Raw genomic sequence first — 15387 nt, forward strand, 5'->3', positions numbered from 1 at the left:
GTTTCTGATTCGCGATAAAGTTAAGAATCAGATTCTACGGTTCCGATTGTCGTTGACAAAAAATCGGTATCATATGACGGATACGGTTCGGAAGCCCGACGTTTAGCCTATTGAAGTAGTAAAATTTGACAATTATAAACATATTTTGTTATTATAGGTGCCCAGTCCCTTTGTGCCCTAATCGGAAAATTAGTACAAGGTTTGCGTACTGGCATATTTTATTCAATTAATTTTGTTACATTTTGAAATATGTTGCATTTAAGTACGCTAATCAGAATAAAAAATTTAGTTTCCTTCAGCCATTTCCTATTCAAATTTGTTTAAAATTTCCATCGGAAAAAAATCATTTTGTTTGTTTCTTCATTTGAGCACGTTTTGGTATTCAGTTTTTATCGAGGAATTTGATTGGAAAAAATTGAACGAAATCATTTTACCATTTTCTGTTTTCATTCCAAAATTCACATCATTTAATTCGACCATCACACACTCACCACGTACTGCATTTCTGATGTGTATTCATATTTTACCTCATTATTTTTATGTCTGCCAATTAGCGCTACTACTAGCTGTGTTCTGCTTAGTCCGCCCTCAGTTTGCGACATAATTGTAAAAATAATTATCATTTGGAGAAGATCGTTAACAAGGTCAACAAAAATGTTTGATTCGATATTAATCATAAGCTGAGTGCGAACCAGGTTTTTATTTAAACGAAAAATTTTTGGAAAATAAAATAAAATTTCTGTTTTGCATTTTGTCGAAATTTATTCGAAATATTCCCTCTTTATTTTCGAGCGATTAGATTCTCTCTGTCTCTCTCGTTTGTTTGGTTTTTGTTCAATTCGATTTCGCTGTGCTGTTTTTAGACCCGAACTCCATTTCAACTGAATAAAAACAATTTTCCAACTTTAGGTGCAATTCATCTGGCCGGACCCATAGCAAAAATATCGAAAGGATTGTGCAAATTGTCACTGTCACAATGCGGTCTAACAGCAAAGGGAGTCAATCAAATGGCACACTCGTTGTCACTCAATCAAAGTATTTCCAGTTCATTAACGTATTTAGATTTAAGTGGTAACAATTTGAAGGATGATATAAATGTAAGTCACACGGGACATATAGTGATTTCATGGTTACAAAATAACACTTTCGGTTTTGCTCTTCTTTCCAGAACCTGTATAATTTTCTTGCTCAACCGAATGTGCTAAAACATTTGGACCTATCCACAACGGATACATTTTTGGAAAATGTAAGTACTTTCAATGTTTGCATCTGTTTGTTTCATCTGTTATCGACAATAACGACTAAATTAAATGCTGAGCTATAGTAAAATGTATGTTTGAACAAATGAAGTAAAAGATTTGAAATTGAATCTGTCGCTCAAAAATACTAAGATCGAGTGAAGTAATAGATTCGACATCTGTCCTAGTGATTATATTCAATGAAAGTACAAACAAGGTATACAAACAGGAGGAAATAGCGATTTCATATAAAAAAACTCACCTTTCAATGATTTTCATTGAGAGGTGAGTTTGTTTATATGAAATCGCTATTTCCTCCGCTCCATACAAATTTTGACATTAGACCATACTTACAGAGTATACTTTCATTGATTATATTAATGAAATAACTGACATTATTGCGATGTACTAAGCTACTCATGTGTAGGGAACACAATGCAGCTCTAAGAAACCATTTCTTTGATTGCTTGATTTCAATTTGTGCAAACAATGATACATTCTCATGCATAAGACGAACCATTTTTTTAAAAAGAAAATGAAACAACAACCAAACACAACACTGCACCATTTTAATTCGTTGTGTTTTTCCAGCTATTCGGTGCATTATTACGTGGCTGTTCTACACACTTGTCCTATTTAAACGTTTCACACAATTCGTTCAGTACAAAGAAAGGCAAAGAGATACCACCATCGTTTAAACAATTCTTCACCAGCTCATTGAGCTTGAAACACTTAAACATTGCCAGTTGTAAACTACCGTTGGAGGGACTGAAACATTTACTGTTGGGATTAGCGTGCAATGAATCGACAGCTGGTCTGTATTTAGATTTGAGTGGCAATTCGTTGGGTGCTCAGGGAGCACATGTATTGGAATCGTGCATTCATGGCGTGCGTGTATTACAAAGCTTAGACATTGGAGACAATAGTAAGTGTGGAGTGGTAATTTCGAATTGACGGAAACATTACAACGGTTTGATGTTTAAATTAGATTTGGACGTTGAACTATCGTCTGTACTGACGGCCATCGGTAAAAATCCTTCAATCAAATGCTTGCACATGACACGCAGCTTTACCGGAATGAAAATCAAACACATTGGAACAGTCATGGACGCTTTAGTTGGCTTGATTCAAAAGGATGATTTTCCATTGAGTAAGTATTTGTGTGTGGGCTGGTCGTATTAAAGTAGTTCAAAGTAAGATATTTGGATTACTCTATCGACAATGTCTCGTTAACGAGCAACATCGTTACATTAACTCAAAATAGGTTTTCTCCATCGATCGCTGTAACATTTTCTTTTTACTTTTTTTTCAACAGCCGAACTGGTTTTATCGGAAAATAAGCTCAAAAATGACATACACGATTTTATAAATGCCTTAGGAAGTAATCAAAGTTTACAAAAACTTGGTAAGTTTGGTGATAAATTTTCGATTAAATGTCGTCCGCGATACTGAAAGCTATATCGATTGCAGATATTGGTGGAAATTTAATGGGTGATGTTGGAGCCAGATTGTTGGCAAAAGCTTTGCAAATTAACAATAAACTCAGAACAATTATTTTGGATAGAAATAACATTACGCTGCAAGGTACTACTTATATCTTAGTCAAGTTATTGAATATTGTAACATATTGCATTCCCCTCTCTCTATCATCTTTAAAGGATTCAACGACATTGTTTACGCTTTGGAGAACAACTACAGCATGCGAAACATACCCTTCCCGCTGTTCGATATCGCACCGTGCTTGAAAAATCATCCCGAACGCACAGACATGGTGATGCGAAAAATGCAAGAATATCTGCAGCGCAACAGCAACGGCTTGAAGCGTACAAATGGACAAGGTTTTCGATTGCAGCACGGTTTGCTGCTCTCGTCGACCCATCAATTGGTCGACAAATTGGTGTCGGAAACACAGGAGACGATGTCGTTGCGTGCTGGATCATCCGATTCGGCTGTGCAACGATTGATTGAAGACGCCGAGAACAGTAAGCAATTGTTGCCGAAATTACAAGAGGCCGTTCGTTGTGAACCACATCCGATTGAAGTTAAATTGAGCAAAGTTGCGGCTGAATTGAGTCAGAATATTCGTGGATATTTGGAAGTGAGTGGACTTTGTTCGTCGTCGGATGCTAAGTTATTTTAATGGAAACTATCCAAAATTTGCTAGGAAACGATGGACACGATGATTCGGACGGGTGTGGAGCAGTGTCCCAAAACTCTTGGCATCCAAAATGTAGTCAACGATTTGCGGAAGAGTTGCAACGATAGATTAAACATCCCGGAGGAGTTTTTGCACACTTGCATTTTGAACAACGCTGGAAGTGAAATTATGAACAAAATCAGGTGAGTGGAAACGTTCTATTGTCCGAGTATACGAGTTGTTTGAATTGACTGAAGAATGAAAGCGGTCCTTGCGAATTACATCACTGCGGAACATTTTTTTTATCTTTTTTTATCGATTGAAAATGTGAATGAAACATAATTTAGCGACGAAAAATGCGAAGATAAAATTTTTGGGTCTCGGTAGTCGTTCGATTGAAATAATCATTGGAATCGGTAGAAATGTAACAACAGTAAGTACGTTGCGCGTAATAGATAAGATTTTCGTATAAAGATAAGAGAGCTACTGGGTTGTGTTTGATCGAATTGATTTTTTCGTGTTTTTTATTCAAGCACACAAGGCCTTTCAGTCAGAAAAAAGATGTTTTGTTGTGGTGCTTGCATGCAAAAGAATTCAAATACTAAGAACGAACAGCAGACAAAGTTGTTGCATACATTGGCCGGGTGGATTCAACCAATTTAAAATTTCATTTTCATTTTGCAGTGAAGTTGAACAATCCCTAGCTGGTTTGATATCGGACCGTGCAACAGATGAAGTTGTCGAAGCGTTGACTCGTTACCGTCGTGGATTGGGCATTTCGGATTCGCCCAGCATGCATTTCGATGATCATCAAACGCCAGACGTTGTACGGAGTCGATCGAGTCAAGTGAGTGTGATGCTTTTGACAATAAATTAACCATCCCACCGTTCACAAAACAGCCTGCTCAGGTATGAGGGAACGAGTGAAACGATTTTGTTGGTGTCAGATCGGGAAATGATTCTGACTCACCAAGAGACTGATGTGACTAAATTTGGGAGCAGCAGTGCGTTATGGCACCTAATTATCAATCCAGTTATTCAACAAAATCGTTCGTTCGTTCGTTCGCTCAATTTTTGTGTTGCCGCAAGCTCTCGTTTGACGGACGACTGTATCTGTTTTCTTGTTAAAACAATCTCCCACAACCACAATTGTACGTTTTACAGGATACCATGGGCTTTGCTCCACTAAGAAACTTAGATCTACCACGATTCGGGCTGGATTCACCAACGGTAAGCGGAAATTTGATCATGCTTTGAATCCGTGTGCATCATTCTCGATTCGAGTTCATTTTTGTTATTATTTTTGTAAATAATTGCTATCACCGAAACAATAAACATTTATCCATTTACCCCCTCCGCACCATTCAAAAACTAATGCAATTCCATTTCGTGCATTTCGTTTCATCCAATCGCTTCGACTCGACAGAAACTGGAATATTTGAATCTCGTAAGTGTAAACTCATTCCATTACAGATAAAATCGAAATCACTTAACAAAATCACAAGAATATCTGCCCCTTTCTCGGCGACTAAAGCTCAGCACATTCTCATTTCACAGGCAACACCTTTAATGCAAACAAAACGTCGCTCATTTGTACACAAAATTCGACCTCAGTCTGTGGTAGAAAATTTGTCACTGGGTCATATTCCTGACTTGCTAGAGTCACCCTCGTCGCGTCGCAGCTCGAACAGTTCAGCTGGCAAAAACGACGAAAATTGCGATTCAATCACAGAACTTCCCAGTGCTTCATTCCAATTACAACATTTAGTTAAAGGTACAACGTTGATGTTTTCCATCAAACCACTTACTCATTCATTCATTCCGTAACAGGTCGCCCAAAACGTGCCAAGACACGAGCGCCAACACGCCCACTAGTTACCGAACTTTCGACGCATACAATCGGCGAAGGATTGGAGGCATTTTTCCAACGACCTGGATCAGCGACCCCAACTACTCTTACTCCATTGGTATCACCAACATCTGACGAATGTAGTTCGCTCAGTTTTGTCGACAGTCCGACGATGAGCCGGTGCGACGATAACGGGAAAAATTATTTCACTTCCGAAGAGACGACACCCGTGCACGAAGAACGAAAACCGATTAAATTGGATCGTAGTTCACCACTGCTGAAAGGAGTGTCATGGACACCACGATCGCGTTCGACGGACAATCTGGAAAAGTACTCCCCACTGATTGGTCGAAAGTCGCCTCTGATCAAAATGCAAAACGAACAGAATTCGGACGATAAACTATCGGAACGGCTTCATCCACCCGCGCACAACGATTCGAAAGTGCGGTCCCCTAGTAACGATTCAATCAAAAGTATCGAAACCGAACCATCGGTAAAAACTACGAATGGCATACTGAATACACCGATTTTGCCGTCGAAGCCGAGACCGTGGTCAGTAGCTGGTAACGAGGGAAAATGTGATTTTGCTGGTGACACTAATAAAACGACTCCCGACGCTATTGATCCAGGTAAAGTCAATATTATTCAGATGTAAAGGACTTGATGTTTAACGGTTATACAATGTCAACAGGAGACGTGGTGCTAATTGAAGGACAATCTGGCGGGTCAATTGTCGGTATCACGCCAGGTGCTGCATTGGAGAAAAAATCCGTGCGAGACATGGCAGCTGGCCTCAACCGATTGGGAGGTAATTAAGTGTGCTGTGCTTGTTACTATACTTAACTTAGCATGAGACTTTTTTTATCATTTTCGTTTTCGTTTTTTTTACTATTTTTCGTTTGTTGCAACTTTTAGTAGATATAATTAAGCCAAAACCACCGCAACCATTACCTCGTAGTGTAGAAAACAGAAATTCAACATCTCGTCCCGAGTCCTTACCGAAACCTTTAAATGTAAATGTGAAACCACCACCAGAGGTTTTGCGACGTATTGCTGGTAAAGAGATCACCACACTGTTTGAGGTTTGATTTTAGTTTTTTTTTTCTCGCTTTGTTATTATTTGTTGCGATAGTTTTACCATTTGTAGAGTATTGCTAGTATTGCTAGTATTGCTAAAAACCGATTGCTGTCAATGATAAGCCTTCTTAATGCTTTGTTTTCCATACTTACAGGAGACATTAGTTGAAGGACTACAACGAACACCATTCCGTGCGTCTCTCTACAAAGAAACACAGTATGGCAAAGATGATTCTGTAGACGTTTAGATCTACAAATTGTTTTTAAGAATGAAGAAATAATTCAAGAATCTTGAATTTGTGAGAAAAAAAATTATTTTTTAGTTTGAAATCGTAATTTGAAGTACTACGAGAATATATAAGTTCCTTCACCAGAGAATTTCAGTGACTCTGATGACTTTTATTGACCACATCAGTTATCGACAGCAACGACAAACAATATGCCTATGGACTAGGTGGTCTTTTACAGTGAAATGAACAAACTGAACGATACGTTAAACAAAAGAAATACCAGAATAAATCACGATATCGCGATACCTTTTCAAACCAATTCACTGCTTTAGTTTTTAGTCCATGAGTTCCGTGCATCGTTTGATAGGAAATCAGTTGACCAATTTGTTTACTAATCATATTTTGAATGATTCAACCGGTTATTGTACCTAGTCGTACTAAGGGATCGTACTAATTGTTTGACAATGTGCACACAGTTATGACAATGAAGAGCATCAGAGTCGTATAGAAATTCCGAGGAGAAAGAACACAGTAAATTGTCTGTAAGTTATTGTTCCAGTCAGTTACATTTTTCCATTAATTCAAGGCCAGTTAAGGTGAGTTAGTTTTGTTGATGAGACACAATTACGAATTTGACCGGATAGATAGCCGGACCCATGTTACGCAAATTACAGTTTCACCAATTTCACCAATTGGTGTTCAATGACCAATTTTATTTTGTAGGTTTCGTATAGTCTATTTCTATGTCAAAATCTTCCTATATCGTCCATCAGAACATTCTATTTTGTATCTATCTTGATTAAATCACAAAAAACTTAAATTTAAACGAAAGAAAAAAATATCACAAAATGAAGGGAAATTTGTTTTCAAACAGATGCTAAATTAGGTTTTTTCTAGATCGTGTGGTTTTTAGTATGAATTTTATTGGATCGAAATATTCCATTGACTATTTTTAGTGCCAATTTTACAGTAATATTTTTTATGTAAAAAAAAACTTTTTTTTTTCGACGAACTTACCAAAAATATTTTTACAAACAAAAAACTGAATTTAGATTTAGATTTGGAATTTTTTTTCTTCGGAAAATTTACTTACAATTTTTTGAACATTTTTTTTTTGTTATTTTGAATTTAATTAAATTAATGAACAAAAGACTTAAAAGCGAACACATTTACAAAAAAAAATGGCCAACCAGTAACGCTACGACTTTTTCTTATTTAAAAAAAAAAATGAATTTGATAAGGAAACTAAAATGTGAGTTCTATTGATTGAATTTGGGATGTTGTAATTTGATTATGAAGAAAGAAAGAAAGAAGAAAAATAATTTTAAGTGGAAATTATTTTTTATACCTCTGTCTGGTCGGTGTGAAGAAGCAAATGGGCAAATGAAAAATAAAATTTAAACAAAAAAATTGTAAAATGTTGCAAGTCATTCCAATGTATCCAATTATATTAATTATTAAAATACATAGAATTGTAGTTATAATAAACAAAGCAAAAAAAATAATTAAAAATTGAAATATATTTATGACGTAAACGAACGAACTATTCTAATTATACCGAATTGATATAAAAGGACATGAAATTAAAAGAAAACAAAATTATAATCGAAGAAAAGAAAAATTGAAAATTATTTAAACAAAATTATTCAAATTTCATTGACACTGAAAATACCCATAACCGAATGCTAACAAATTAAAAAAAAAACGAAAATTTCTATTCAAAAAGCATGAATATTTTTACGCAATAAGTTTTTGCTTAGTTTTTAAAATCTGTGATTTATTTTTTGTTTGTTTTTATTTTTCGGTAAAAATTGATTTCGTTTTAACAATAATTGAAAACTTCAAAGACTTACAGGTTTTTAAGGAAAAATTAAAATGAAATAAAAAATTTAAAGTTTGTAGCAGCAATAAAATACAAAAAATTAAACGAAAATATAGTGTTCAAATAATAAAAACGGATGGTGTTTGAAATGGGTCTCCCGCATCCCATACCTAAAAGGATGGTTTCATTATCATGGCCCTACGTCAGTGAAAGGCCGTGACGCAAGTCCGTTCACGCTGGAAAATTTGACAATTTTTTTTTCGTAGAACCACGACAGAGTAAAGTTAACCAGGCAGTAGCGCTGATTTGACTATGGACCTGAATCATCTAGTAGCCCTATATTTTTTTGCGAATAAAATTTTTCAATTTATGTCAGTGTTCATTTGAGTTCATTTTCGTACAGTGTATTATAGGTCCCTTATTTGACGTTTCTAAAATGAACCGTTCCTCCTGGTTTATTTTACTCTGCCGTGGTAGGACTGAGGAACAATATACAAAAGTTTTTTGACTTTCCCCGCTCCGCTCCTATTACCCCCACTATTTTATTCGTAATCTGGGCGTCCATACGAGTTCAACGAGCTATCACAAGCCTCATAAGGTTACGATTCGGCCGAGATATTAAATTTCAAAACTTGAAAATTTGTACGAAGAAATTGATTTCCATACATTTTGAAATAGATGAATTATACCAAACTTGGTTACTTTGTTACAACGAAACTTTTGAATTTAGCGGTGGATTTGGCTGAAATTTTCAGGGTATGTCAAGGACGTAATTCTAAGAAACTAATTTGAAGGAATTTTCATAAAAGCTTATAATTTCGGAACTATGAGCGTTTTAAGTGCTAGCTATGTCAGCCATAACTCGGAAAATACGGCAGATAGAAACCTCGTTTAAAAGACAAAGTTATAGAATTTTAGATTCTAGTCGATTCGTGTTTCATGGTTTCATGTTGAGGAAGGAAAATGTTTATAATTGTGAAATATATTGCTTTAAAGAATTTAATTCAAACGGAAGAAAGCCGAATCATCTGCCACTTGTGACGCAAATTTTTGTTTGTTATAATTTTGTTTAATAAAACTTTCGCATACTTTCCTCATCATCTGTCATTTGTGACGCATATCTTTTTGCGTGTCGAATCTGTAAGCGTCACCTACACCGATATCAGTTCTTCTGTAAGTGGATAACAGGACTTGCGTCACACCTCCACTGTAAGTGGTTTTGGGCGATAAGGCTATCCACTTTTCCACAATTCAATTCACCCCGTAAGTCCGCTGAAAATTTAAATTAAAATGCGGCAAATCCGAACCAAACGCAGTCGGACTTATTCCCTTGACTGTAAGTTGTGGGTCTTACAACATAAATGGTTATTTGTGACATCGAGTGCAAAGTGTTTTATTAGGCACTAGATGTGTAATTGTGATACGAGACCGCAGTTGTCTTATTCCCTTGACTGTAAGTTATGGTTACAACAGAAAATACACCGTACATAACGATCGCTATGATTGAAAATATGGAAATGTGATTTATAAAAAAGGTAAACATAACACCTCTCTGCTCTTTGTTAAGGCCAGGTTAAAACGCATTACACGAGGCCTTACATCACATGTAAACAGTGCGATAGCAAACCGCTTCAACCTAAATGAAGTAAGACCATCTACGACGAAATTTTAATCATGGCAAGCTGTCTTTGAGTTGGCTGAACCCATTCGTTACTTATCAAAAAAAGTACTTCTTTTGTACCATCGCTTTTACTTGGCTGCAACATTTGTGTACGCACCCCATCTTTTTAACTCCAGCTACAAGAATACAAGATTTTGGTCCAAGATTGACGCCCGTAAGGAAAGTCTGATAATAAATTGAATTTACTAAAAAAAAGTCTTTGATAGGAAAGTCTCATGAATTTTTATTTAAAGTAAGACTCATTGGGTAAGTGACATTAATATAGAGACGCATATTAATATATATCTCCGGTTACTACTATTCTCCTCCGTACATAAATTGCGTTCTGCACTGCATTTTCAAATGCTATCGATTCCTCAGCATCTTCAACATAGAGCCAACTTCGTTCGCGATTTCGGACTGACGGATCCAACCGATTATTCTGGAAAATAAATTTCCATTGAGTTTATCATCAAAAAAGTAAAAAATAGTATATTTCGTACCTAGGACTAAAAGTATTTCTTAGCGTGTGAGGGTTTTCCGAAGACGAGGTCTGGAATCGAATACGCTAAAAAAGACTTTTCGGGTCCTAGGTATGAAATAGTACATTTCGTAACTAGGACCAAAAGTCTTTTTTAGCGTGTGAGAAGTTTCCAGACAGAGCCGAAGGCGAGGTCTCGAATCGGATACGCTAAATAAGACTTTTAGTCCGTGGTACGAATAGTATTTTTCATATTGGACGAAAAAAAAAGTGACTTTTCGGGTCCTAGGTATGAAAAAAATATTTCTTCTGAGTGAGAAAATGTAAACTTACGATTTCTGAGCTACTATCAACATCAGCCGAGCTCCTGGTTGTACCAGCCTTATATGGTCCTGTTCGAAAGTATTTTACCAATGTTGAACCACCATATTCTTCACTATCGATGGTCCATGTGCGAATGTAATAGGCATATTGGGTATCTGGTTTCAGATGTGTTACATTAAATAGAATTGGCGTTGATTTACGATTACGATTACGATCGAGAATTTCTTTCACTTGCCATCCATCATCACCGCATGCATCAATACCATCAAACATTGTAACATTTTGAAATGGCGTCGGCTTATAGTACATCAAATAGCCAAGCAATGAGCGGCTATCGTCGTATAAAACTGGTTCAAATTGAATGACCACTGAGTCATAATCAATTCTATTGATTTCAGCATTTAATTCCTTCATATTACATGAAGTCTTGTCACCATTGGTATCAGATGCAACTTCATCATTCGTTAAACTCGATTCACTTCGTAAGTCCATCACATTGAGCTTCAATTCTTCGATAACGTTCAAGCAAAGTTTTGGATTGAAGTGGAAAAGCATTCGACCATGTTCAATTGTTACATTGTGTGTAAAGAGTGCGCGAAGATTTTGATTTCCGATTACTTTAATGCCGTACTTTTCATTTCCCAATGGATCATTCTTCACAAGTCGCAGCTTTTTAAAGAATCCCAACGACACTAATGGATACGATCTCTTAATGATCAAACTGCCTTCAATCACTTCAATCTCTGATAGGGATTTCTCCAATTCACGTACTGTATTGGCTGCAATTCGAAAAGGTTTTACCAACAAATTTTGACTCAACAAAAATGACCATTCTTACGCGCCGGATTTCTAATATGAATAACAAGCTGTCCAGCGATATATGTGCATCCATGATATCGTTGAGCCGTTAATATACCATCAATATGTCCTGGTGGGCACACTTTCTCACAGATTCCAACACATGGAACACATGCTCGATCCCCACTTGACACATTCCGATAAAAGTTTCTTGGGCAATGAAACGACTGTACGTTGTAGGAGAGAAAGGAGATGTAAATTGAGCTTTGTTATACATCAAAATATATTCTTACACTTTCTAAGCCGACAACTGCGGTAACTGATGGGTTCAAAGTGAGTTCTGACGACGTTCGGAAGTACTGAATTTTTGTTAAGTCAACATGTCTTTCGTTAGCAACAATGTATGTTTGTATGTAATAGGCATAGCGAGTCTCTGGTTTCAGTTGTGTTACACTAACGTTGATTGGCGTTGAATTACGGATGCTATCGGGTACATCAACTACTTGCCATCCATCTTTGCCGCATACATCGCTTCCATCAAACATTGTAACATTTCGATTCGGCGCTGGCTTGTAATATATCAAATAACCGAGGGGTACGAGGGGTACGAGTTCCATAACAACATTGTTAGCATTAATTTCCTTGATTTCAATATTTAAAGTCACGATGTCAAATGCAATTTCATTGCCATTGGTATCTGGTGCAACCTCATCATCATTCAAACTCGACTCACTTCGTAAGTCAATCATATCGAGTTTCAATTCTTCGATAACGTTCAGGCGAAGCTTCGGATTGAAATGGAAAAACATTCGACCATGTTCGATTGTTACATTGTGCGTAAAGAGAGCACGAAGATTCAGATTTCCGATTACTTTTATGCCATACGTTTCCTGTCCCATTGGATTGTTCTTCACAAGACGTAGTTTTTTGAAGAATCCCAACGACACTATCGAATGCGATTGCTCAATGACCAAATTGCCTTCGATCTCTTCAATCTCAGACAAAGAATTTTCCAATTCACGAACAACGGATTCTAAAATTTGATTTTAATTCAGAAATAATTTGAGAATACGACATGTGAGATTTGATGTAAGAACTTACGGTCGTCTAGATTTTTAATAACTAATTGACCACTGATATGTGTACATCCGCGGTAACGTTGAGCCGAAGATATGCTATAGATACCTCCAGGTGGACAAAATTTGTTACACGTTCCAACACATTGCATGCATTTTCGATGTCCAAATAGTTTATCGGGACGAAAATTGTTTGGACAGACTGTGGAACATTCACCATCATGTGGAATATATGGATATGCCAACATTCGATCCTCTACGAAGATGGGCTGCTTAATCGCCCGACATTCACTTTCAGTGACACAACGGTAATTCTCATAAGAAAACATGTTGGATGGACAAATTTTTACACATTGCAGATCCTTGGAATTACCAATGCTTAGGTGACGACATGATAAACATTTACCAGCCTCATCACAACCGACACATGAATCGTCACAACAATCTCCCTTTACGTTACACGTTGAATTTCCACATTTTGAGGGACAAACTAATTAACAAAGAAATTTTGAAAATTTAAGACTTTTCTTCCGATTTTATTTTTCACAGTAATTTTCAACTCTCCGCTGAAACTTCGAAAGACTTTGTTGTGAAATAGTACATTAATGTCTTGCTGGGAGATTTTTTGTTGGGGTTGCGGGAAGTTCTATTTGGATCCGAAGGCAAGGAATGCATCCCACACGCATCAACAAAAAATTTGCCAGCAAGACAGTCCGGTACTTTGTTGTCTTGTGACCAGAAGATGCGAAAAACCGGTTTGAGCAAGACAGTAATGGCGCATTTTCTGACCGCACGACAACAAAATATTGTGTTTACGTCGGGACGAAAGTTGGAAATAGCGTTTGCTCAGGTGAAACAACACCCTCGCAATGCAATTTCCAATTTTTCTTCACTCGTTTAACAAATAACTCTTGACTTACGTTGTTGACAATTGGATTGATTCCAGCATAAGTTTTTGCCATTTAATTCAGGACACATGAGTAAACGAGTGTCTTTAGTAGATTTACCAACAAGTGCACAAGTTGGACAGTCGTTTGCTGCTCTATTTTTCTTGATAACATTGTTCTTACCACCTGATGTAATCAGAGACCACTCAATTGTATCCACGAAACAGAGCATTGGATTGTTTTCAATGCGCACGCTACCTCGAGAAATTTTAGTCAACGATTTTAAACCGATTTCCTGAAATTAAATTTCAAAGGATTCCTGTTGAAATTTGATCAAAATTTCAAATTTACAATCTACCTGCAAATGAGTCATTTCGTAGACAATCAATGCATAGTTATCGATCAAATAATTTCCCCGAATGACGCGAAGATTCGGAAATAGTTTGCCCAGCGATGTAAATCCACTAACATAACATAATAATACATAATCGGTGACTTCGGTTAGAAGTGGAAATTCAAGACCTTCTAAGCTCGACCCGTTGAAGTCAGGATAAATGTATGAGATCATAAGGTGTCCTTCAATGACACTACAATTTTTTAGTTGAATCAAATCGTCAACTGTGAACCGGATGTGTTTGCTCTGGCATACTAAAAATAGTTGTTTATATGCTAAATGCGTCGAAAACCGTTTCATGTCTAGCACTAATACTTGCGCAAGCGCTTGTATGCGTCTACGGCTCTTATATACATCATCATTACTTAAAAATTAATTTTTTGAATATCACTAAAAAGCGAAATTTTCACTACTTACTTTCGCCAATCAAATTATTCTCGCTGGAATGACCATCTCTGAGGTCAAAACTATTGCTTAAGTCCTAAAAGAAGCCTCACTTTAGTTGTGTGTCGTTACAAAAGAAAGATAAAATCTACCACTAGCGACCCGAAATTGAGAAGAAATAAAAGTAGCCAAATCATTGTATCAGCAAAGAAGCACAACCACTCGTTTTGATATTTACAGGACTACTGATGTGCTGCGAATTAGAACTCAGACGTGATAAGAGCTGTGAGTTTTTTTTATTGATGTTCATCATTATCATTATCATTAAGTTATTTTTGTGTGTTACGTTCCTCCTTCCTCATTAGTAAGAAAAAGTAACGTCTTTTATTGTACCGATAGATTTCAGTTCTTATATGAAGTTGTTTGATAAATTTGATCTGAAGGAATACAAATTGTATAATGTAATGAATGGGTCGCAATTGCTAAATGTATGATGGCATACACACAGTTAGGCTTGATTTCCACTTACAAAAAAACACTCCGTTTTGCCTCCGTTTGGCTTAACCACGCCTTTTTTTATTGTTTAAATAGTAAACAGAGAGAAAACGAAGTGCTTTTTTCGTAAGTGGAAATCAAGACTTACGATAGTAAGAGGCTCAGAGGTTAACTAATCACCTAGTGAAGCGGTTGTGTAGAAAATTATCATTGAAAAATTCGGAAATGTTCTAAATATGAGTGACGATGTTTCCTTTACCTTCGATCAACAAAAAGAGTGAAATTCGTTTTATAGTATCTGTTTGAACGATAACCAGAAAAGCTCTAACTCATACTTTCCGAGGTTTTTTTAACATAATGTTCAAGCAGTGCCGCTTTTAGCTTTTGGACGCCATTGGGCAATTGGAAAAATAGGCGCCAATTTAGTAAAGCCAAATTTTTTTAAGGACCTCGGGCGCCATTTTCTTTTGCTCCACTTCGGGCGCCACGGGCATTTGCCCATTTGGCCCATATGGAAAAGGCGGCACTGTGTTCA

General features: G+C 36.6%; 2 protein-coding genes across 7 annotated transcripts in view; one reads left to right on the forward strand and one right to left on the reverse strand.

Moving 5' to 3' along the window:
• LOC119079981 (F-actin-uncapping protein LRRC16A) overlaps nt 1–7837 on the forward strand; it is a 31337-nt gene extending 23500 nt beyond the window's left edge. For 2 of the 6 annotated variants that reach the window (XM_037188134.1, XM_037188132.1), the window contains exons 10-25: nt 910–1097; nt 1169–1246; nt 1830–2163; nt 2227–2388; nt 2554–2643; nt 2709–2822; nt 2897–3336; nt 3403–3578; nt 4060–4222; nt 4540–4605; nt 4802–4822; nt 4933–5149; nt 5206–5853; nt 5916–6032; nt 6140–6306; nt 6457–7837. In XM_037188134.1, coding sequence (XP_037044029.1) covers nt 910–1097; nt 1169–1246; nt 1830–2163; nt 2227–2388; nt 2554–2643; nt 2709–2822; nt 2897–3336; nt 3403–3578; nt 4060–4222; nt 4540–4605; nt 4802–4822; nt 4933–5149; nt 5206–5853; nt 5916–6032; nt 6140–6306; nt 6457–6549 — 3074 coding nt within the window. In that variant the 3' untranslated portion in view covers nt 6550–7837. Of the gene's footprint in view, nt 1–157; nt 200–909; nt 1098–1168; nt 1247–1829; nt 2164–2226; nt 2389–2553; nt 2644–2708; nt 2823–2896; nt 3337–3402; nt 3579–4059; nt 4223–4539; nt 4606–4801; nt 4823–4932; nt 5150–5205; nt 5854–5915; nt 6033–6139; nt 6307–6456 lie in introns of all 6 variants that reach the window. The other 4 variants (XM_037188137.1, XM_037188133.1, XM_037188136.1 and 1 more) reach the window with 3 other exon arrangements.
• Nucleotides 7838–10262: 2425 nt separating this feature from the next.
• Nucleotides 10263–14635, reverse strand: LOC119079993 (insulin-like receptor). The gene is made up of 9 exons (XM_037188159.1): nt 14510–14635; nt 14391–14454; nt 13938–14227; nt 13613–13874; nt 12718–13182; nt 11910–12649; nt 11657–11843; nt 10828–11597; nt 10263–10455 (listed from the first exon to the last, which is right to left on the reverse strand). The coding sequence occupies exons 1-9, from the start codon at nt 14552–14554 to the stop codon at nt 10309–10311; spliced, it is 2970 nt and encodes a 989-aa protein (XP_037044054.1). The 5' UTR covers nt 14555–14635; the 3' UTR covers nt 10263–10308.
• Nucleotides 14636–15387: the final 752 nt, after the last annotated feature.

Source organism: Bradysia coprophila, unplaced genomic scaffold (genome assembly GCF_014529535.1).
Source record: "Bradysia coprophila strain Holo2 unplaced genomic scaffold, BU_Bcop_v1 contig_350, whole genome shotgun sequence".
Classification (NCBI taxonomy): domain Eukaryota; kingdom Metazoa; phylum Arthropoda; class Insecta; order Diptera; family Sciaridae; genus Bradysia; species Bradysia coprophila.

Excerpts from the sequence above, each read along its gene's own strand:
- LOC119079993 (XM_037188159.1), bottom strand. The coding sequence starts at position 14,554 with ATGATTTGGCTACTTTTATTTCTTCTCAATTTCGGGTCGCTAGTG. Across the intron at positions 14,455-14,509 it reads TCAATTTCGGGTCGCTAGTG|GACTTAAGCAATAGTTTTGA; the intron begins GTAGATTTTATC and ends GGCTTCTTTTAG. Across the intron at positions 12,650-12,717 it reads TATTAAAAATCTAGACGACC|AATCCGTTGTTCGTGAATTG; the intron begins GTAAGTTCTTAC and ends ATCAAATTTTAG.